The sequence below is a fragment of the Lagenorhynchus albirostris genome, chromosome 10 (genome assembly GCF_949774975.1).
Source record: "Lagenorhynchus albirostris chromosome 10, mLagAlb1.1, whole genome shotgun sequence".
NCBI classification, from domain to species: Eukaryota; Metazoa; Chordata; class Mammalia; order Artiodactyla; family Delphinidae; genus Lagenorhynchus; species Lagenorhynchus albirostris.
The window spans coordinates 81,541,073-81,562,972 of record NC_083104.1 but is presented as its reverse complement, the minus strand read 5'-3'; the positions used below and the strand labels follow the sequence as shown (position 1 = coordinate 81,562,972).

The 21,900-nt window shown below is 50.2% G+C and overlaps 1 protein-coding gene and 1 long non-coding RNA gene across 3 annotated transcripts; both read right to left on the bottom strand.

The window, feature by feature from the left end:
- Positions 1–659: 659 nt before the first annotated feature.
- Positions 660–1,565, bottom strand: LOC132527515 (uncharacterized). The gene is made up of 2 exons (XR_009543018.1): positions 1,046–1,565; positions 660–938 (listed from the first exon to the last, which is right to left on the bottom strand). It is a non-coding gene; the product is annotated as an uncharacterized LOC132527515 (long non-coding RNA).
- A 7,159-nt stretch (positions 1,566–8,724) lies between these two features.
- LOC132527508 (BOLA class I histocompatibility antigen, alpha chain BL3-7-like) lies at positions 8,725–12,184 on the bottom strand. 2 transcript variants are annotated; one of them, XM_060163349.1, is made up of 8 exons: positions 12,031–12,184; positions 11,438–11,707; positions 10,961–11,236; positions 10,064–10,339; positions 9,835–9,945; positions 9,372–9,404; positions 9,181–9,228; positions 8,725–9,018 (listed from the first exon to the last, which is right to left on the bottom strand). In XM_060163349.1, the coding sequence occupies exons 1-7, from the start codon at positions 12,092–12,094 to the stop codon at positions 9,212–9,214; spliced, it is 1,047 nt and encodes a 348-aa protein (XP_060019332.1). In that variant the 5' UTR covers positions 12,095–12,184; the 3' UTR covers positions 8,725–9,018; positions 9,181–9,211. The 2 variants fall into 2 exon arrangements, with proteins under 2 accessions (XP_060019332.1, XP_060019333.1); XM_060163350.1 differs by lacking the exons at positions 8,725–9,018; positions 9,181–9,228 and having other exon boundaries at positions 9,369–9,501.
- Positions 12,185–21,900: the final 9,716 nt, after the last annotated feature.

Genomic DNA, 21,900 nt, shown 5'->3' with positions numbered 1-21,900 from the left:
AGAGGGTGAGGTTTAGGATGCAGGAGTGGGGAAGGGGCAGTGCTGGGGGAAAGGCCCACACTGAACGAGGGCCAAGAGCAGGTGCCTGCACTGGGGCGGAGGTAGGAGGATGGGTGCCAAGACCAGGGGACAGGTCCTCCCACAGGGGCTGTGCACTGTGCTCAAGGCCCAGTTATCATTAGCAGCAGAGCTCCCCCTGGTGATGAAAATAGGGTAGTGATGAGGGAGGGAAGTCCCCCTGGGCAAAAGTCATCCCCAGAAATGTAAGGTTAGTGAAAGCTGGGGGGTGGTAGGAGCCATGCGGGTGTCTGGTCCTTGCAGGTCAAGACCCATGAGGGGAAGAGAGGGACCTGTGGTGGGAAAGGGGATGAGGGTGAGGACGCCCTAGGAAGGGATCAGAGAACTGTAGAGAGGAGGGGACAGCAGGAAGGGGCAGGACAAATCCTGAGGGGGCGCAAGAGATGGCAGGGGAGGAGGCAAGGAGAGAATCAGGGGTGGGTACGTGGGCACAGCAGAAAATTAGAGTGAACATGAGTGGGGGAGGGGGGAAGTAAGGGAGGAGGGAGGGAGTAGAGACCATAGAAACCACAGGAAGAATCTAGGCCCCAAAGCCATCAGATTCACTCTGTCAATGAAATTAATCAATAAACAATCTATAATAAGAATAGAAAAGAGTTTTATTTGAGCCAAACTAAGGACTAGCCCTGAACCAGCAGGGTTTTCAGCACAGCACAGGCTTTTATATCTTGTCAGAACAAAGAACATTAAACAAGTCAGGGCTGCAGCACATACACGTGCAGCACATACAGTGTGGCCTTGGCACCTGGGAAAGGAGTCTTATCATCAAAGGTGAACTAGCGTTGGAGTCCCAAGAAGAGGGGCATTGAATCTTTATTTTTAACATGGAGATTCTTTACTTCTGGTCAATGTGCCGTTTCCTTTAATAATTAAAGCAGATGTACAATGTATGTCTGACAGGCCACAAAGAGGCAAGTTACTTAGTGCAAAATTCAACTTAGTTCATGTATAAGACAGGATAACTTACCTGTATCTGAATATGGGAAAACATTTTTTGTCGCTTCCCTCAGTGAAAGCCAGGATCGGCCACGGTGCCCACAGCAGTAGGAAATGTGGTTCAGGGCCCTTGGGCCCTTCCTAGAGCTCCAGTCACTAGAAAGAGACCCTCAACTCCAAGGCCTGAGGCCCTTGAGCGCTGCCTGCCTGGAAGCCCCCTGATTCCCGAGGCCAGAAACGGGAAGAGGGCAGAACTGAGAACAGGAGGAGAGGACAGCGCTCAGGGGCCTAAGAGGGCGTCCCGCACACCGGTGGGAAGTGGCCGCCTGAGCGTCGGACCTCCAAGAGCCCTTGATCGCCTCTGACGGGAGCAACCCGGGCTTGGGGGCAGCCTTCCCACCCAGGGCAGTCAGAGGACGCGGATGTGTGAGGAAGAGGAAAGCAGGGAGGGCGGGTGCAGCAGGGGCAGCAGAGGGTGGGAGTCGGAAAGAGACTGAAAAGCCGGAACGTTATTTGGTGGCCACAGGCCACGAGCCGCTCCCGGCCCCTCCCCGGCCTCACCCCGCCCCCGACTCCCCCCACTCCCCCGCCCCCACTCCCCACCCCGCTGCACCGCAAGTGAGACGGTCCCCGCGACGCTCACCGAATCCCACCCGGACCCTGAAACCGCCCCAGGCTCCCGGCTGAGGACCTCAATGAACGCCACTCACCAGCGGCGGTAGCCGGGAGCACAGAAAGGGCAGCACTGGCTAGAAACGGCAGGACAAGGAGTAGCGCCATGGCCCAGACCTTGTCAACCTCCCAGAGGCCCCGGGACAGCAGGCGAGCGGGCGGCACTGAGCTGGGCAGCGGCGGCGCACTGGCAGCGGAGACGGCCCGCACGGAGCTTTAAAAACTTGGCCCCGCCCCCGCCCCGTCCCCGTCCCCGTCCTCCCTCCGAGCGGGGACCGCCATCCGGCCGCTTCCGCTGCCTAGAAAAGCCTGGAGGCCAGAAAAGCCTTAGGATCCCCAGGAAGGTGAGACGGAGGGTAAGTGCAGACAAATGCCGAAGGGACAGGCTCTGAGCAGCAGAGAGTTAGGGCGCCCCCCCCACCAGAAGCGCCCAGATCACCGCCTCCCTCCTCTGCAAAAAGACTCCCCGCCCGCGACAGGGAAGGTCTCACAAGGCTGCTTCAGAGACACCCCACGTTTCCGGCCTTTCAGGGCTTCTTCCTTCAGGCACAACTTCTCTACCATAACCCCCTCCCTCCACCTTGCACAGCAGAGGTACTGGCAACAGTCCGCTGAGACCAGATTTGCAGATTTCAGCAGCTCTGCCTCTCAGAAGCCACTTGCCCAGATGAAGGACTCTTCCCCAGAGTTCAAACTCTTCTAGATGTTTCCACCATTATAATCTTCTCCTCCCACTGACTCCAAGACGGAGCCATGTGTCTTTTCCTGTGGCCTCTGCCTATAGGTGTCCACACTCTCCCAAGGCAGCCTCTTGATTCAGGCCCAATGAGGTGGCTCCCCATGATCGACCCCAACACCAACCTCTCCCAACTCCCTTTCCAACCTGCCTCAGGACAACTGCGCCTCTGGGCCCATCTGCCCTTCAAACCCAACGGATGTACAGGCAAACTCTAGCCCTCTCCCTGCACACCAGCCTCTCTCCCCCAAGTTCTCTTTAAGCATCACCAGCTTGGTCCCTTCTGATCCCCTTTCCCCTGCCTCTCATGGGCTCACAGTCAGCTCCTCCAACCCCTTTTCAGTCCCACTGCAGCTACCTTAGTCCAGGCTTTCATCTACCTCAGCCTAGAGAACTGCAAAGGCTTCCTAAACACCTGCCTGTCGCCAGTTATAACCATAAGGCCCCAGCCATCCACAGCTGCCCCATCTGCAGAATTAACACATAAGGTCTCTACTCCACCATCAAAGCCTGCAGTTGCCACAACCAGCTGTCTGGCATCATCTTCCACTTCTCTGGTGACATCTCCCCTGGGTTGCAGTAAAAGTGGGCTCCCCCCATTTCCTTACCCTGTCCTATCAGGATGCCACTGCTTACACATTCCCCTCTTATGGATTACTCTCCTCTGCCTTCCAGCCCATCAGAACTGCACATCCTAAAAGATCTCTTTTACATAGTGGGATTGGTGGCACAACCTCTGGATTATACTAAACACCACTTAACTGTAACTTTAAAAGGGTGAATTATGTGATATATGAATTATACTTCAATAATACTGTAATAACAATAATGCCGTCCTGAAGGCCTCCTTCTACTGAAAGCTGTGACTTATCCCCAGCACTCATCTCTTAGTCTCTGGAATACCTACACCATGGTCCTCAAACTCAGCTGCTTATTAAAACCAGCTGGAGAGTTTTCACTGTCTGTATGTTCAGGCAGTGGCCAAAACCAATTGAATTAGTATCCCTTGGGTTGGACTTAGACCTTCATATCTTTTAAAGCTCCCTTGGTGATTCCAATGTATTGGCAAATTTTAGAACCACTGGTCTAGGCCATGGTTTGAACCTCCCTGACGGTACCAGGTGTGCCCTCCCTTGAACCCTATCTTACCATCTTACACTCCTCCCGTTAGACAATGAGCCACTCCAGTAGCAGGAACTGTGTTCATTTCATCTTTGTCTCCCCTGCAAATGCTTTCTCACATTGAACTCCGCCTGTCACTACTAGCCATTCCACTAAGACCCCTACCCTACACTTTTTCTGTGGCTGGAAATCTCATGCATCACAAAGTTTTAACCATTTCTTAGATTTCACATCCATTTTTATTAATTACTTTGAGCATCATAATTTATTTAGCCATTCAGGGATTGGGTCCTGCTCATTCTCAGAGAGAATCTTTTCACTTCTAAAGATAGCAAGAATAGTGAGATGCAGAGAGCCAGGTAGAACCCAGCTCTCCTGACAGCTGGGCCCAAGCCCTTTCCTCCATGATGTCAACTCCTTACAGGACTTCTTAGGTGTGCAAATCCAGCAAACCGTCTCATTCAGCTCACCCCCACCCTCCCAAAAGACTTTTAATACTTTAACGCTAATATGCTAGGTTTGTTGCACAGCATTTGGAGATGATTGTAACTAGAGATAAAGCCAATCCTACTCATTCTGGGGGTGGAAGAGGCCCTGATGGTATAGGGCTCAGGGTCAGGGTTGCTCCCTGGATCTAGATTTGGCTGCCTCGCCCCCCAACACACCGGCCCCCCGCCCAAGCTTCCCAGGTTGTCTTTTGTACAAAGTGTGTTCCCTCCACCCACCCTGCTTCCAGCCCCCTCTGCTCTGCCCCATGAAAGACGTTTTCTCCCTCCACTCTCACCTTTGTACCCCTGGACTCACCCGCACAGCGGCATCTTTCTCTCTGCAGACCTCTGGCGCCACTGCTGGGTCCGGAAAAGGAACCTAAACCACCCAGCGCGGATGCTCGCAGAACCCAAGGCGGGGCTCGCAGGAGGGCCCTAAAGTTTTCTCTGCTGGGCCAGAGTTTACAGTGAGGACTGGAAATCACCCGTCCCCCAAACCCTGGGCTGAAGGAAATAAAAGTCGTCCACGGATTTAAAAGCAGAATAAAGGAACTTATGTGCAGGCTGGGAGGGGAGAGAGCTGCATTTAGGTTTCTGGTTCTCAAACTGCCGCTTGAGAAAATGAAGACCTATGTGGTCCTCGGAAATTCCGAGTTGGTAGATCCGGAGGGGGATCTGGAATCCGACTTATTTTAAACAAGGTCTTGGTTGATTCTGAGGCGTGTGAATAGGGAAATGCTTCTTCCAGCCCCGCCCCGCCCCGCCCCGGGCCCCCCCGCTGTTAGATTCTAAGAACCAAAAACCAGGAAGCAGACGGCCCGCTAAGGATCTAGGAAATACCCACCGAGAATGTTCCTTCTTCTGTGGGGAACATAATTTAGAGCCGGTGTGACTTCCTTCAAAGACTGGAGTGACTTCACTAAAGGACACAGTAACAGCGGGTCCAGGCACAGCTTACAAACTGCTCAGGCGAGCACCCACTCCCCTGTCCGCCCGCATCTGGCCTGAGGTGGACAGAGTCACCTGTGTTCACCGTGGGGCTCGAATGTGCAGGGGACAAGATGCAAAGAAGAGACCGGGAAAAGGAGGGCAGGAAGGGAGAAAGGGTTGAAGAAAGGAAGAGAGAAGATGAAAAAGGGTGGGAAAATCTACAGGGGAAATAAATTTTAAAATATATTTTTATTATTTCTAACTTATATTTAGTTCTGTCATTTATTAAAATTTTACCATAACTGTTTGATCTCCCTCTGAATACATAAAAGATGGCTATCATCGTTATTGCTGCACTACCTGAGAGCAAGTTGCAAACCTTAGGACTCCTCACCTCCAGATGTGCAGCGTGTAGCTCTTAGCAACAAGAACAAGGTGTTTTGTTTGTTTTGTTTACCTAACCAAAGTGCAGGTTCCAAAGAGGATAATAGTTTTAAAACCAACTTGGTTGGGGCATACTTTACATACAACCTATATTTCTTTTTCCTCTTGAATATTTTATATAGATCATTAGGTTTCCTTGAAGGTTTGGTAGGACTTAATCTCTAAAACATTCTGGATAAGGTTGAAGGGAAACAATTTTTATAACTGCTTTAACTTATTGACTTGTACTAAGTCTTTTCCATTGACATAAATTTCTTCAGTTTTAAGATTGTTTAAATCTCTCCTTTGTCTGCAGTGACATATCTCAGACAACTATGTTTTGTTCTTAATTTTGCCTATTTTCTCTTTTTAAAATAACTATTTCAATTCAGTATTTTACTTGGTTTTCTTCTTATAAATCCTCAACTGATACTATTTATTTATTTACTTATTTTTGGCTGCGTTGGGTCTTTGTTGCTGCACGCGAGCTTTCTCTAGTTGCTGAGAGCGGGGGCTACTCTTCCTTGAGGTGCGCGGGCTTCTCGTGGTGGCTTCTCTTGTTGTGGAGCATGGGCTCTAGGGGCGCGGGCTCAGTAGTTGTGGCGCACGGGTTTAGTTGCTCCGCGGCATGTGGGATCCCCCCAGACCGGGACACGAACCCGTGTCCGCCGCATCGGCAGGTGGACTCCCAACCACTGCGCCACCAGGGAAGCCCCAAAGTGATGCTTTTAAAGGTGAAGTCCAATGGAATATACTCAGCCATAAAAAAGAGTAAAGTAATGTCATTTTCAGCAGCATGGATGGCCCTAGAGATTATCATACTAAGTGAAGTAAGTGAGACAGAGAAAGACAAATATCATATGATATCACTAATATGTGGAATCTAATTTTAAAAAAAGATACAAATGAACTTATTTACAAAAGAGAAACAGACTTACAGATATCAAAACAAACTTACAGGGCTTCCCTGGTGGTGCAGTGGTTGAGAATCTGCCTGCTAATGCAGGGGACACAGGTTTGAGCCCTGATCTGGGAGGATCCCACATGCTGCGGAGCAACTAGGCCCGTGAGCCACAACTACTAAGCCTGCATGTGTGGAGCCTGTGCTCCGCAACAAGAGAGGCTGCGATAGTGATAGGCCCGCGCACCGCGATGAAGAGTGGCCCCCACTTGCCACAACTAGAGAAAGCCCTCGCACAGAAACGAAGACCCAACACAGCATAAATTAATTAATTAATTAATAAACTCCTACCCCCAACATCTTCTTTAAAAAAAAAAACAAAAAACAAACTTACAGTTACCAAAAGGGAAACGTGGGGGAGAGGGATAAATCAGGAGCTTGGGATGAACACACACACACTACTATGTATGAGATAGATAACCAACAAGGACCTACTGTATAGCACAGGGAACTCTGTTCAATATTCTGTGATAACCTATAAGAGAAAAGAATCTAAAAAAGAAAGAATATATGTATATGTATAACTGAATCACTTTGCTGTACACTTGAAACTAACACAATACTGTAAATCAACTATACTCCAATAAAATAAAAATATTAAAAAAAAAATCAAGAAGTCATACCATCTCCCTCTTCTGCTCAAAACTATCTTCTAACTCCCATCTCCCTCAGAGCAAACGTCAAAACCCTTCCAGCATCCTCCAGGCCTTACATGGTCTGGCTGTACCTCTGATCTCATCTCAATTAATCTCTGCTCCTGCCATACTGGCCTCCTCACTTTAACTGGGACACACAGACATGCTCCTGCCCTGGTGCATTTGCCTGGAGGTTCCCTCTGCCTGGAAAGAACCTCCTCCAGACATCCTCAGGGATAATTCCTCATGTCCTTCAAATCTTTCCTCCAAGGTCACCTTCCCAGTGAGGCCCTCCCTGACCACCCTAGTAAAACACCCATTTTCCCTGTCCCCGTACTCACACTCTGGATCACCTTCTCCACTGCATCTTTTCCACTGTACGTATCCCCTTGTAACAGAACACTTTCCTTATTTACTATGCTGATGGCACATAGTCTGTCTCTTCCCACTAGAATACATGCTCCACAAGGCCAGCAATTTTTCTGTTTTTACTTCAATGTTTCCCAGATGCAAAATACTGTGTCATATATCTGGCACACAACTGTATCAGTTGAGTGAATGTTCAATGTAAAGCACCTCCCTATTCTAGAGACAGTATCTTTATTAATGTGACCTCAGGCCAAATGCTGTTTTGTGGCAGCTACAGAACAACATCTACTCACATTGACATCAGTGCTGCCGGTGTTTGTCTCACAAGTGCTGTTCTCCCCTTCCCACCAACCAACCCTCCTCCACACTGCCTCACACAAGTATATTTTTCTTTTCAGAAAACAATGACCCTTGACTTATGGGTCCTATTTTCCAACCAAATATAAACCTAAATTAGACTCTGCTTTACTTTTTTTTTTTTCTTCTTTTTTTTGGCCACACAGGGTGTGGAACTTCCCTGACCAGGGATCAAACCCAAGCCCCCTGCAGTGGAAGAGCAGCATCTTAACTAACGGACCACCAGGGAAGTCCTAGACTCTGCTTTATAAATCCATGAGTTTGTACTGGAGCCAGCACTGGGATTACTAGAGCTAAGGGCAGGGAGAGTGGGTAGGCGAGCAGAGCAGAATTCCGACAGGAACTTACCTAAGACGAGACATTATGGTTTCCCGCCTTTCTGCTAATTCCAGAATCTGGATCCTTTGAGAAGGTTGGGGGAAATATGGAAAGAACAATCAAACCCTAGACAAAGGGCAAGAGCTGGATGAATCTGAAAATCCACCTCTGGACACCACAGACTCTCCTGTGTGCAGGGGCAGCCTTGGGCCTTGTGGGGACCCCAACAGGCCAAACAACTCCTCCAGCTGTCAGAGGTGGGGGACACCCAGAGGAGAATAAAACACAAACTCAGGCAAGAACCTCTAAAGAAACAAAGAAACAACAAATAACACCCAAAAGATAGGGGCTGAGGACTGGACACAGGCCTGAGCCGAGGCTCACCTGGTGACTTCTTCTGAGATCACAGCTGCTGGTGGGACAAAGTTCTGAAGAGACAAGGACAAAAGAGCTGAGAAGATGTGACCAGGAGTGACCACCTCAAAGCCCAAGATGCAGTGAGCACGGAATGGGCACAGGCCGCGTCCACGCTCAGCTCCTCACAGCCTCCTCCTGTCCCACCTGCAGCAGACAGAGCACAGCAAGCACACGGATTCTGGAAGGGTCTCAGTGCTTCCATTTATTTCCTCTCTCAAACTTCAGGAATCCTCTCCTTATTATCCCATCAACCCCTCATGGCAGGAATTAGAAAAAACAAAATTCATATACAGATTTTATTCCCAACAGGCAAGTTAAGACATTATTATTCAGTGCACCACGAAGTTAAGACAGGGATGGAGGTGGCCCAGCCCTGCCTCTGCTGGAACAGGAACACAGGTCAGGGTGGGGAGGAGTCGTGGTGGGCAGGGGTGGGCCAGTCTCCCCACTTCCTCACATTATGCTACCAGGAACACAGACACATTCAGATGCAGCTGCAGAAAGAGGAGTCACAGGATCTGAAGCCACATAGTGGGACCGTGCATCACTCAGTCACCACGAGGCTGCTGCCTCACACTGTGAAAGAAAATAATCATGAACAAATTCAGGTCAGTCATGTAAGTGCTGACCTTCCCAACAGCCCCTCACATGCTCAAATGTCCCATTCAAAGCTCCCCACCACCCGGGGCATTTCCTCCGCCCCAACACCTCTCCCAGTCAGGCCCTCCAGGGTCTCACCCTTAGGATCCATGAGAGACACATCAGAGCCCTAGGCACTGTCGCTGCCTGGGGGAGAACAAAACCAGGAGGTGGTCAGAACCCACAGGAGAGAGACTAGAGAAGGAACTTTAGGAGGGTGAGCCCCCCACCATGGCCTCTTGTCTGCACCCTCACAAGGGTCTCAGGAATCACAGCCCCTCCACACTTACTTACAGCCTGAGCGTAGCTCCCTCCTTTTTCACCTGTAAGAAGAAAACCTCACGTGAGAGGCCAGGGAGAAGACTGAGCTGAGATCCTAGAGGAACACCCTTGTCCTGGACTGCAGAGAATTTTCCGGAACTGTAACCAAAACTCCAGGACAGGATCAGGAACATGAAGAAAGGAGATATGGGGGGAGTGGACCAGCTGCCCTCCTGGGAGTCTGCCCTTAGCGGGACCTTCCCCCTCTGACCTTCAAGTGCTGAGAAACAGGCCCTCAACTGGAATTATGAAGGTGAAAAATCTGTCTTTCATTTTCATATGTACTTTACGAAAGGGTAAGTGTTAGCACTCAGCTCCATATTCCACATGTGTGTGTAGGGTACTTTCCAGTAATGAGGCAGGCAAACATCTACCTGGGCTTGAACCCCCCAGTGAGACAAGAAACCTCAGATCCCTCCCTCCCTTCCCTACCTGAGTGCTTCTTCCTCCAGATCACAGCTCCAGCCACCACGGCTCCAGTGACCACCAAGAGAACCAGGCCAACATTGAGGGCCATGATGGGGACGGTGGACTGAAGAGGTTCTGTGGAGGAAAGGGAAGGGGCCCTGACCTCGGGCCTGAATCCCGACCTTGCTGAACGTGTCCAGAAAGGCTCCTGCTTTATCTGAGAGGAAGCTCCACCCCACATGTCCCTCCTTACCCCATCTCAGGGTGAGGGGCTCCTGGAGCCCCTCGTGCTGCACATGGCACGTGTATCTCTGCTCCTCTCCAGAAGGCACCACCAGGGCCACCCACTTCTGGAAGGTTCCATCCCCTGAAGGCCTGGTCTCCACAAGCTCCATGTCCTGGGTCTGATCCTCCCCATCACGCTGCCAGGTCAGTGAGATCTCCTTAGGGTAGAAGCCCAGGGCCCAGCACCTCAGGGTGACCTCACGGTCAGAGATGGGGTGGTGGGTCACGTGTGTCTTTGGAGGGTCTGAGGAGGAAGAATCAGAAAACTCACACTTAGTGTTACCTTCATGGGCCACTGAAGCAGCATCATGTGACCATCCTGAGAATGAACAGCACAACAGGTTTGAAAAGAAGCAGCAAAAACACCAGACACCAGCCTGGACTCCGGGGTATGGGAAAATCTCCCAGTCCTTGTCAAGTTCTATGATAAGGATGAAAGCCAAGGTAGGAGGCTCCATGTAAAGGGGAGAATACAGAGCAATGGTCCTGACTTTGGTGGAGGCTGAATGACTCAGAAAAGCTAGAGTCAGGCCTCCTAAGATGTTCTCAGGCTGAGAACAGGCCTTGAGAGAGAAAGTCATGGTTCACAAGATGGGGGTCAGGGTCAAAGGGCGCCGCTGGTCAGTTATTTCAGGGCTGGTTTCCTGTTTCTTCCCCAAAGAGACTGGATTCCTTCACTGTCTTTCAGAGAAGTGAGGCCACCGGCGAGTCACTGTCTTGTACAGAATACGAAAACCTGGGCGGATTCCTCCCTCTCCCGACAAGAAGTTGGGGCAGTGTTCCCACAGGGACCCCATTTCCTCCCCTTGTGGGAAGCCAGCTCCAGCCCGAGGGGAGACCAGGGAGGCTCCGTGGCCCCTCGTACCTGCGCGCTGCAGCGTGTCCTTCCCGGTCTCCAGGTATCTGAGGAGCGCCTCTACGCATGCCCCATCCAGGTAGGCTCTGTGGCGCTCCGCAGCACCGGCTTTCTCAAACTTGCGCTTGGAGATCTGAGCCGCCGCGTCGGCCGCGGTCCAGGAGCTCAGGTCCTCGTTCAGGGCGATGTAATCGGCGCCGTCGTAGGCTAACTGTCTGTACCCGCGGAGGAGGCGACCGTCCGGCCCCACGTCGCAGCCGTACACCTGCTGGAGGGTGTGAGACCCTGACCCCGCCCCGACCAGCCGCAGCGATTAAACCCAAACTGAAAATGAAACCGTGTAAAGTCCCGCCGTTTCCTCCCGAGTCGCGGGGCCGGGCGGGTCCCGCAATGTTGGGGTGACCCTCGGACCCGGAGACTCGGGGCGACGCCGGCCCGTCCCTGGGGATGAGGGTCGTGACCTGGACCCGGGCCCGCGTCGCTCACCGGCATCGGTCTGGTTGTAGTAGCGGCGCAGGTTGTTCAGGTTCACTCGGTAAATCTGTGCGGCGTCCTTGGAGATCCGCGTCTCCTCTTCCCAGTACTCCGGCCCCTCCTGCTCCATCCACGGCGCCCGCGGCTCCTTCCTCGGATTCGGGGCGTCGCTGTCGAACCACACGAACTGCGTGTCGTCCACGTAGCCGACGGCGATGAAGCGGGGCTCCCCGCGGCCGGGCCGGGACACCGCGGTGTGGAAATACCTCAGGGAGTGGGAGCCTGGGGGCGGGGAGGGGCGAGATCCTGTCCGACCCTCCTCCCGGTGCGGGTCCCTGGGTCCGGGAGGCGGGAGGCGGAGAGGGGCTCGTGAAACGGAAAAGGTGTGGAGGTCGGAGAAGGGCCGGCACCGGGGGTGGGGGTGGGGAGAGAAAAGGGGGCGGGAAGCAAGGGAGGGACAGGCGGGGACCGGGGTGAGGGGGCGGGTCTGGACCGGGGGTGGGGGGGCGGAGGCGTAGCTCCTTCCCTGGGAGTCCTGACCCCCGACCCCCGGGGTCTCCTCGCTCCTCCCCGCAGAGGCCGTTCCCTCCCGACCCCGCACTCACCCGCCCAGGTCTCGGTCAGAGCCAGGGCCCCGGAGAGGAGCAGGAGGAGGGTTCGCGGTGCCATGACCCACCACCTCGGCGTCTGAGGCGAAACTGCGTGCGGCGAGTCGGTGGAGACTTCATAACCGGGAACCGGTGGGACGCTGATTGGGTTCTAGAAACCGGACACGCAATGGGAGTGAGGACTGGGGCGTCGTCATGAGTATCCAGGCAGGAGGGTTCGACACAGGCTGTGAGTGAGAAAGTGAAACTCAGGGGAGTTGAAGAATCCCCAACACTGAGCGTCCCCGCCCCAGACACCGCCCTGAGAGAGACCCAGTGAGCCACACTCGAGTTCTGGCCCTGAGTTCTTGTCCTGAGTTCTTGCCCTGATCCCGCTCCTCCTGCAGCGAATGCTCTTCGTCACATTGTCTCTCTGAGTCCTGGCCCAGGGGCTGTCTGAGGAAACCAAGAAGCCATGCCCAGATTGGGCTCAGCCAGTTTTTCCTCCAGTGTTCTTTCGAAACCATCGTGGCTGAACAGGACCATCTGCCTCTCACCCCTTATCTCTCACCCCTTGGACTCTTCTAGAAGAAAACTCAGCCGCCAGGGACCTTGATGCCAGAGAGTGAGGTCTCTCTGGGAATGGAGGTGGAGGAACAGGGGTTTTGTGCTTTAAACCTGGAGCAGTTGTGCCTGAAAACACCAGATAAGAGATTCCCATATGGATCGGATAGTTTCCTTTGTGTTTGTTAACTATAGCGGGGAGCACAATCTTTATGATCCGCAAACATCAGGAATCTAATCTGTAAAACTGATTTTGGCCCTTACCAATACAGAAATGTGCCTAAATAGCACTGCCAATCATACTCACAAAGCTCCTAAATTTTACTTTCCCAAACCATGTGTCAGTGTCTCCTGTGTTGCTGTGTTTTAAAATTGTCTTCATTCCATATCCCTGAGTTTGTGTGAGTTGAAGAGGAGCAGAAAAATACCACCCCAAAATATACCATTCTGGCATACTGATTATTTTGAACTGAAGTTATGATGAAATAAAATTTATATTTTGGGGGCTTCCCTGGTGGCACAGTGGTTGAGAGTCCTCCTGCTGATGCCGGGGACATGGGTTCGTGCCCCGGTCCGGGAAGATCTCACATGCTGCGGAGCGGCTGTGCCCGTGAGCCATGGCCGCTGAGCCTGCGCGTCCGGAGCCTGTGCTCCGCGATGGGAGGGGCCACAGCAGTGAGAGGCCCGTGTACCGCAAAAAAAAAAAAAAAAAATTAAATATTCTTTCAGGATTTTAAAAATCAAATACTGGAGTATGGTATATACACTTTAGCCATACTAGATAATACTATTTTGAGTTCCAAAGTGCTAGTACCCAACAAAACATTGTAAATCAACTATACTTCAGTAAAAACATAAATTTTTTAAAAAGTGCTAGTACCAACTTAAGCTTTTACCAGAAATGTGTAAGAGTTCATGGAGCTGATCTGTTTACTCTGAAAATGAAACTCAGCTTGGGACTTCCCTGGTGGTCCAGTGGTTAAGCATCCACCTTCCAATGCAGGGGACGCCCGTTCAATCCCTGGCTGAGAACTAGGATCCCACGTGCCACAGGGCAACTGAGCGTGCTACAACTACTGAGCCTGCGCCACAACTAGAGAGCCCACACACTGCAACTACTGAGCCCTCACGCTCTGGAGCCCACGTGCCACAACTAGTGAGAAGGTTGTGTGCCACAACAAAGAGCCCGCATGCCACAACTAAGACACGACGCAGCCAGATAAATAAATAAATATTTTTTTAAAAGAAACAAACAAACTCAGCTTAAGGAAAGGAAATAGCAGTTGAAAGTCACTTACTTGTTTGCAGAATCACCCAGGCATTTTCTTTTCTTCCTTTATTTTACTTTTATTCCATATACCTTGGCATTATAATTTTAGCATATACAGATAATGCTTCCTTTCAGTTTTCAGTATAACCACATAGTATTATTTTATATGTTTGAAACATCCGATAATAAGAATAAAGGAAGGAGAGGAGAGAAGGAAGAAAGCAAGGGGGAAGGAGAAAAGACAAAAGAAAACAAAAGTAAAGGAATGAAGAGGGAAAAAAAGGGAAAAAAAGAGGAAGAGAGGAATTGGAAGTGAGGATAAATAACATTTTCAAGGTGAAAGGAGATAAAACAGATTTAGGCAATAACTATAGAGTAATAGAGACTTAAGAGAGCTTTGTTAGTTATCTACTGTTGTGTATCAAACTACTTCTAAACCTTAGCAGCTTAAAACAACAAACATCTATAGTTAGTCAGACAGAGAAAGACAAATATCATATGATATCACTTATATGTGGAATCTTAAGAAAATGATACAAATGAGCTTATTTACAAAACAGAAATAGACTCATGACATAGAAAACAAACTTCCGGTTATCAAAGGCAAAAGTGGGTGGGGGGAGATATAAATTAGGAGTTTGGGATTAACATATACACACTACTATATATAAAATAGGTAAACAATGATCTAATAGCACAAGGAATTATATTCAATATCTTGTAATAACCTGTAATAGAAAAGAATCTGAAAATATATATCAATATATATGTATTTACTGAATCACTTTGCTGTACACTTGAAACTAACACAGCATTATAACTTAACTACACTTCAATTTTTAGAAAACCAAACATCTATCACCTCAAAGAGATAATACGAAACAAGCGAAATGGAACAGATGCTGGTAGAAGTTGGATAAAGAGAAGGATTTTACAAGATGGAATAAGTAAATAGGTTGTTGGTATACAGATGGAAATTATTTTGTTAGTCCCAGTCCTCCAAGAAACAAATGCCAAAATAGGATTAAACTCAGCAGAATTTTATTAAACATCTGTCAGAGAATATGGAGAGGGAACCAGAAAAGATGAGAGAGCCAGCAGACCGAGATGCAACTCTGATCGCAAGTGATGAACAGAAGGAGAGCTTTCCTGGACTTTCCAAGACCATCAAAAACAATCTAAGCGAAGTTAAGCAAGGCCAGAGGGAGTCCTCAAGTCACAGTTGGTCATCAGAGGAGTCCCATGTCTCCCAGGAATGAGCCTCCCATAGTGTCCCTGCTGTGACCAGTTACTGTCTGGGAACAGCCCACGGGAAGCAGGGCCTCTGCACAAACGCTGTCATAGATTTCAGAGCACAGGAGCGTGGGTCCTGTGCCTTACCTGGGAGTGTGACCCAAACCTTCACACCTGATGGGTCTGGGCCTCTGGAAATCAAACACTTCTGTTATTGGACTTAATTACATCCCTCCCAACCAAATTCTTATGTTGAAGACCTAAAGACCAATGAGACTCTATTTGAAGATGGAGCCTTTAAGGAGGTAATTAAGACTAAACAAGATCATAAGGATGGAGCCCTAATATGATAGAACTGGTGTCTTTATAAGAAGAGCAAGAGGGCTTCCCTGGTGGCGCGATGGTTGAGAATCCGCCTGCCAGTGCAGGGCACATGGGTTCGAGCCCTGGTCCAGGAGGATCCCACGTGCCGCGGAGCAGCTGGGCCCGTGCGCCACAACTGCTGAGCCTGCGCTCTGGAGCCCATGAGCCACAACTACTGAGCCCACACGCTACAATTACTGAGGCCCACTTGCCTAGAGCCCGTGCTCTGCAGCAAGAGAGGCCACTGCGATGAGAAGCCCGCACACTGCAATGAGGAGTAGCCCCCGCATGCTGCAACTAGAGAAAGCCCGCGTGCAGCAACAAAGACCCAACGCAGCCAAAAATAAATAAATTAATTTAAAGAAAAAAAAGAAGAGCAAGAGACACCAGAGATAGCCTTTTTGTTTTTTCTTTTCTTCTTTTTTTTTTTTTGGTGGGGGTGGTGGTTTGGCCATGCCGAGTGGCTTGTGGGATCTTAGTTCCCCGACCAGGGATCAAACCCGGGCCCTCGGCAGTGAAAGTATGGAGTCCTAATCACTGGACCACCAGGGAATTCCGTCTCTCCCTTTTTCAATTCCTCTGTGCTCACAGAGGAAAGGCTGTGAGGTCACTGTCTGCAAGCCAGGAAGAAAGGCCCCACCAGACACTAACCCTGCTGGCATCTTGATCTTGGACTTCCAGCCTCCAGAACTGTGAGCAAATTAATTTCTGTTTTTAAGTATCCCAGCCGATGGTATTCTGTCATGGCAGCTTGAGCAGCCTTTCTCAGGCTGGGTTGCTGCATTTGTCTGTTCAAATTACAGGGAACGTGAGAGAACCAGGAAGCGCCCAGTCTACCACCACTTCTGAATGGATTCCTCCTGCCCTCATTGTGTGGTAGTAGCTCCACCCCTTTCTGCAGATTAGGGTAAATTACTCCTTCCTCGAGAAGAGGGAACTCCTCTTCTTACCTGCTGGTCTCTGGGCACATGGAGTCCAAACTTCTCTGGAGGCAACAGTAATGTGTAGAGGTATAGTTCCATGGTATCCTTGTGGTACACCTTATAAAAGTGCCCCTTTGGAGAACCAGGACCCCCAACCCTGTGGAGATGTGAAGGCAGGAAGTGTAAAATCCCCCCCGTGGGTGATTGAAAGTAATGGTAAATGGGGTGACACCTGTTTCCAAACCTTGGTCCTGGACCCACCTTATTTTCCTATTGAGAACATGGCACTATATAAAAGTCTCTGATTTAATAATACACTGTGTCCAGAAAGATGTATCCTCATCCCTTCTAGATGTTTCCTCAAAGATGGAGCTTTAGTTGCATCTTCAGAAGGCCTGTCCAGCATTCTGTGTGGCTGGCAGCCCCTGGGTGGTGCAAACTGTGATATGACCAGTGGATCTCATGGTCATGGCCCAGCCTGCACCACCTTCACTGTGAAGTTGGCCCCTGGTCAGATACTCTGCTAAGAGCAATTCCCAGTCTGTGCATCAGGAATTTCAATGGCCACCACGTAGCGGTGCTGGCTAAAGTTCTGAGGACCGGAAAAGAAGATCCGTACACGGAATAGGTGTCTGTCCCAGTGAAGATGAACCTCTGGCCCTCCAAAGATGGAGGGGACAGAAAGCAAGTCAATTTGTCAATTAGCAGCTAGTTGGTCACTCAAGAGACAGTGCTATATCAGGGCCCGGTATTGGTCTCTAATGCTGACAAGTTGAACATTCAGGGGCAGGTGTCTGAATTCTAAAGTCAATGTTCACCCGCTCGATGTCCATGCCTCGGCCACAAGAATTCACTGTTGAAAATCTTTAAACTGTTGATACTAAGAAAGCCTTTGTGAGAAAGGAAAGCAGAAAAATGTTGAAAGTCCCTTCTTTTAATGGCCTCTTTTCCTCGCAAGGACACAAAACATCTTCCTCATCTCTGACTCACCTCTCCTCCTGGAGCATCCCACAGAGGATGGCAATGGCTGGGAAGTTTTGCTCCACTAGGAGGCGGGCCAGGGCAATGCAACGCTGCACAGACCTCAAAAGGATCGTTACGTGTTGGGGGAGGGGTGTGGCGGTGAGAATGAGGGGATGTGGGCTCCCAGGCAGGCTGCCTTAAACTCCTTGAGCTCAAAGCCACCCTCAGACATGGCCCTGTCCACCAAAGGGCCCAGGAGCCAGCCCCACACACAAGTGCACAGGCACTAGACTTAAGATTCCCAGGGCCCTGGACCCAGCTTCCCGAAACCCCTGGACCCAGCTCCACCCATCACTGGGCAGGCATCAGCCCCAGGACACTCTGGGCCCCAGCACTATCCACCAGCAAGTCGATACCAGCCTCAGAACCAGCCTCACATACCAATCAGCAGGCTCCAACACCAGAACCCACTAAACCTCAACTCCCCCCACCAGTGAACGGATACCACCCCCAGGACCACCACAGCCCCGAGGCTGACAGGGCAGGACCCAGCCCACCTACCAGCAGGGCGATGCCAGCCCCAGGTCCTGCTGGGCCTCAGTGTCGTCCACCAGCAATACAACACCAGTTCTGGGATACCTGGGCCCAGCAGCCAGAGAACCCAGGTCCTAGCTCTGCCTGCCAGTGGGCCAGCACTAGCCCCAGGGCCCAGTTTCACCCACTGGTGAGTGGGCACCAGCCCCGGGATCATCTGGACCCCAACCCCACCCACCAACAGGTGGACACTGGCCCAGGGACCAACATAGCCCCGCAGCCTGCATTGTCAGGACCCAACCAACACACCAACAGGCTGGCACCAGTCCCGGGACTTCCTAAGCCCCAGCACTGCCCACCAGCAGGTCAACTCCTGCTCTGGGACATCTTGGGCCCATCAGCCTGCTGCCCTGAGATCCAGCCTCATCCACCAGCAAGCTGACACCAGCTTTGGGACCCCCAGGGTCCCACAATCAGAGACCCCAGGACCCAGCTCCACCTCCAGTGAGTGGGCACAAGTCCTGGGATCCCCCATGCCCCGGCCCCACCCACCAGCAGGCCAACACCAGCTTTGGGATACCTTAGACTCCTCAGCCAGCCACCCCAAGATTCAGCCCCACTCACCAGCAGACCAACACTAGATCCGGGAACCCGAACCCACAACCATACCCCCCCGAACCTGGATCTGCCCACCAGTGAGCCAGCTTTAGCCCCAGGACCCCCTGGGATCCCACACAAGCTACCTCATGACCCAGCCCTGCCAAACAGCAGCCATCAGCTTCTGCACAAGGCAAGGCCTGGCAATCAACCAGACCAGGGGCCAGCCATGCCTACTAGATGGTCCACAGTAGTAAGCCCACCACAACAGAAGGACTCACACAGCCCACATAGGGGCACCCCTAGAGCATATAGCTCTGGTGACCAGAGAGGAGTGTACAGCTGGGATGCATAATGTCTCCTACAAAAGGCCACTTTTCCAAGATCAGGAAATGTAACCAATCTATCAGATACATAGAAACAAAAACAGCAAGTTAGCCAAAATGAGGCAACAAAGGAGACTAGAAATCAACTACAAGAAAAAATCTACAAGAAACACAAACACATGGAAGCTAAACAACATGCTAATGGATCACTGAAGAAATCAAAGGAGAAATTTAAAAATACCTAGAAACTACTGAAACAAAAACACAATGATCCAAAATCTATGGGACACACAGAACTGGAACAAATAATCCTAAAATTTATATGGACCACAAAAGACCCGAAACTGCCAAAGCAATCTTGAGAAAAAAGATTAAAGCTGGAAGTATCATGCTCCCTCATTTCAGATTATTCTGCAAAGCTACAGTAATCAAAACAGCATAGTACTGGCACAAAAACAGACACATAATAAACTCACACATCTAGTCAGTTAATCTACAACTAAGGAGGCAAGAATATACAATGGAAAAAAGACAGTCTCTTCAACAAGTGGTGATGGGAAAACTGACAGCTACATGTAAAAGAATGAGATTAGAAAATTTCCTCATACCATATATAAAAATAAACTCAAAATGGATTTAAGACCTAAATGTAAGACCTGAAACTATAAAAATCCTAGAAGAGAAGACAGGCAGAACACCCTCCGACATAAATAGCAGCAATATTTTTTCAGATCTGTCTCCTAAGGCAAAGGAAACAAAACAAAAGCAAAAGTAACCATGTGGGACCTAACTAAACTCTCATAAGCTCTTTTTTTTTTTTTTTTTTTGGTCATGCCGAGTGGTGACAGTGAAAGCAACGAGTCCTAACCACTGGACTGCCAGGGAACTCCCAAAACTCACAAGCTTTTTTTTTTTTAAATATTTATTTAGCTGCGCCATGTCTTAGTTGCGGCACGCCAGATCTTCAGTCTTCATTGTGGCATGCGGGATCTTTAGTTGAAGCATGCGGGATCTTTAGCTGCAGCATGCGAACACTTAGTTGCAGCATGTGGGATCTAGTTCCCCGACCAGGGATCGAACTCAGGCCCCCTGCATTGGGAACACAGAGTCTTAGCCACTGGACCACCAGGGAAGTCCCAAAACTCATAAGCTTTTATTAAAAATATTTATTTATTTATTTTTGGCTGCATTGGGTCTTCATTGCTATGTGAGGGCATTCTCTAGTTGTGGCGAGTGGGGGCTACTCTTTGTTGTGGTGCACGGGCTTCTCTTTGAGGTGGCTTCTCTTGTTGTGGAGCACGGACTCTAGGTGTGTGGGCTTCAGTAGTTGTGGCACATAGGCTCAGTAGTTGTAGTTCACGGGCTCTAGAGCCCAGGCTCAGTAGTAGTGGCACACGGGCTTAGTTCCTCTGCAGCATGTGGGATCTTCCCAGACCAGGGCTCGAACCCATGTCCCCTGCATTGGCAGGCAGATTCTTAACCACTGCGCCACCAGGGAAGTCCAAAATTCATAAGCTTTTGCAGAGGAAATGAAACCATCAACAAAATAAAAAGACAAACTAACGAATGGGAGAAAATATTGATATGACCGATAAGGGGTTAATATATAAAACATAAACAGCTCATACAACTCAACATCAAAAAAACAAACAACCCAATTAAAAAATGGTCAGAAGACCTGAATAGACATTTTTCTAAAGAAGACATACAGATGGCCAACAGGCACATGAAAAGATGTTCAACACTGCTAATCATAAGAGAAATGCAAATCAAAACCACCATGAGCTATCACCTCATACCTGTCAAAATAACTATTATCAAAAAGTCAAGGGGGGGCCTTCCCTGGTGGCGCAGCGGTTGAGAGTCCGCCTGCCGATGCAGGGGACACGGGTTCGTGCCCCGGTCCGGGAAGATCCCACATGCCGCAGAGCGGCTGTGCCTGTGAGCCATGGCCGCTGAGCCTCCGCGTCCGGAGCCTGTGCTCCGCAACGGGAGAGGCCACAACGGTGAGAGGCCCGCGTACCGCAAAAAAAAAAAAAAAAAAGAAAAAGTCAAGGTCTTCCCTGGTGGCGCAGTGGTTGAGAATCTGCCTGCCAATGTAGGGGAACAACTAGGCCCGCGGAGCAACTAGGCCCGTGAGCCACAACTACTGAGCCTGCGCGTTTGGAGCCTGTGCTCCGCAACAAGAGAGGCCACGATAATGAGAGGCCCGCGCACCACGATGAAGAGTGACCCCGCTTGCCGCAACTGGAGAACGCCCTTGCACAGAAACGAAGACCCAACACAGCCAAAAATAAATAATTAATTAATTAAATAATTTAAAAAAAAAGTCAACAGGGCTTCCCTGGTGGCGCAGGGGCTAAGAATCCGCCTGCCAATGCAGGAGACACAGGTTCGTGCCCTGGTCAGGGAAGATTCCACATGCCGTGGAGCAACAAAGCCCATGCGCCACAACTACTGAGCCTGTGCTCTATAGCCCGTGCTCCACAACAAGGGAAACCACCGCAATGAGAAGCCCGCGCACTGCAATGAAGAGTAGCCCCCCGCTCGCCACAACCAGAGAAAGCCCGCACGCAGCAACGAAGACCCAACGCAACCAAAAGTAAATAAACAAATAAATAAATGTTTTTTAAAAAGTCAATAGCTAATGTTAGTGAGGATGTGGAGAGAAGGGAACACTTGTATGCTATTGATGGGAATGTAAATTGGTACAGCCACTGTGGAAAAGAGTATGGAGTTTCCTCAAAAAGCTAAAAATAGAACTACCATATGGGGACTTCCCTGGTGGCACAGTGGCTAAGACTCCGAGCTCCCAATGCAGGGGGTCCGGGTTTGATCCCTGGTCAGGGAACTAGATCCCACATGCATGCCACAACTAAGAGTTTGCATGCCACAACTGGGGAGCCCGTGTGCCACAACTAAGGAGCCCGTGAGCCAAAACTAAGGAGCCTGCCTGCCGCAACTAAGACCCAGCGCAACCAAATTAATTATGTTTTTTAAAAAAGAAGATGAAAACACTCAATGCTCTGTGGTGACCTAAATGGGAAGGAAATCCAAGGAATAGGGGATATATATATATACATGTGGCTGATTCGCTTCGCTGTACAGCAGAAAC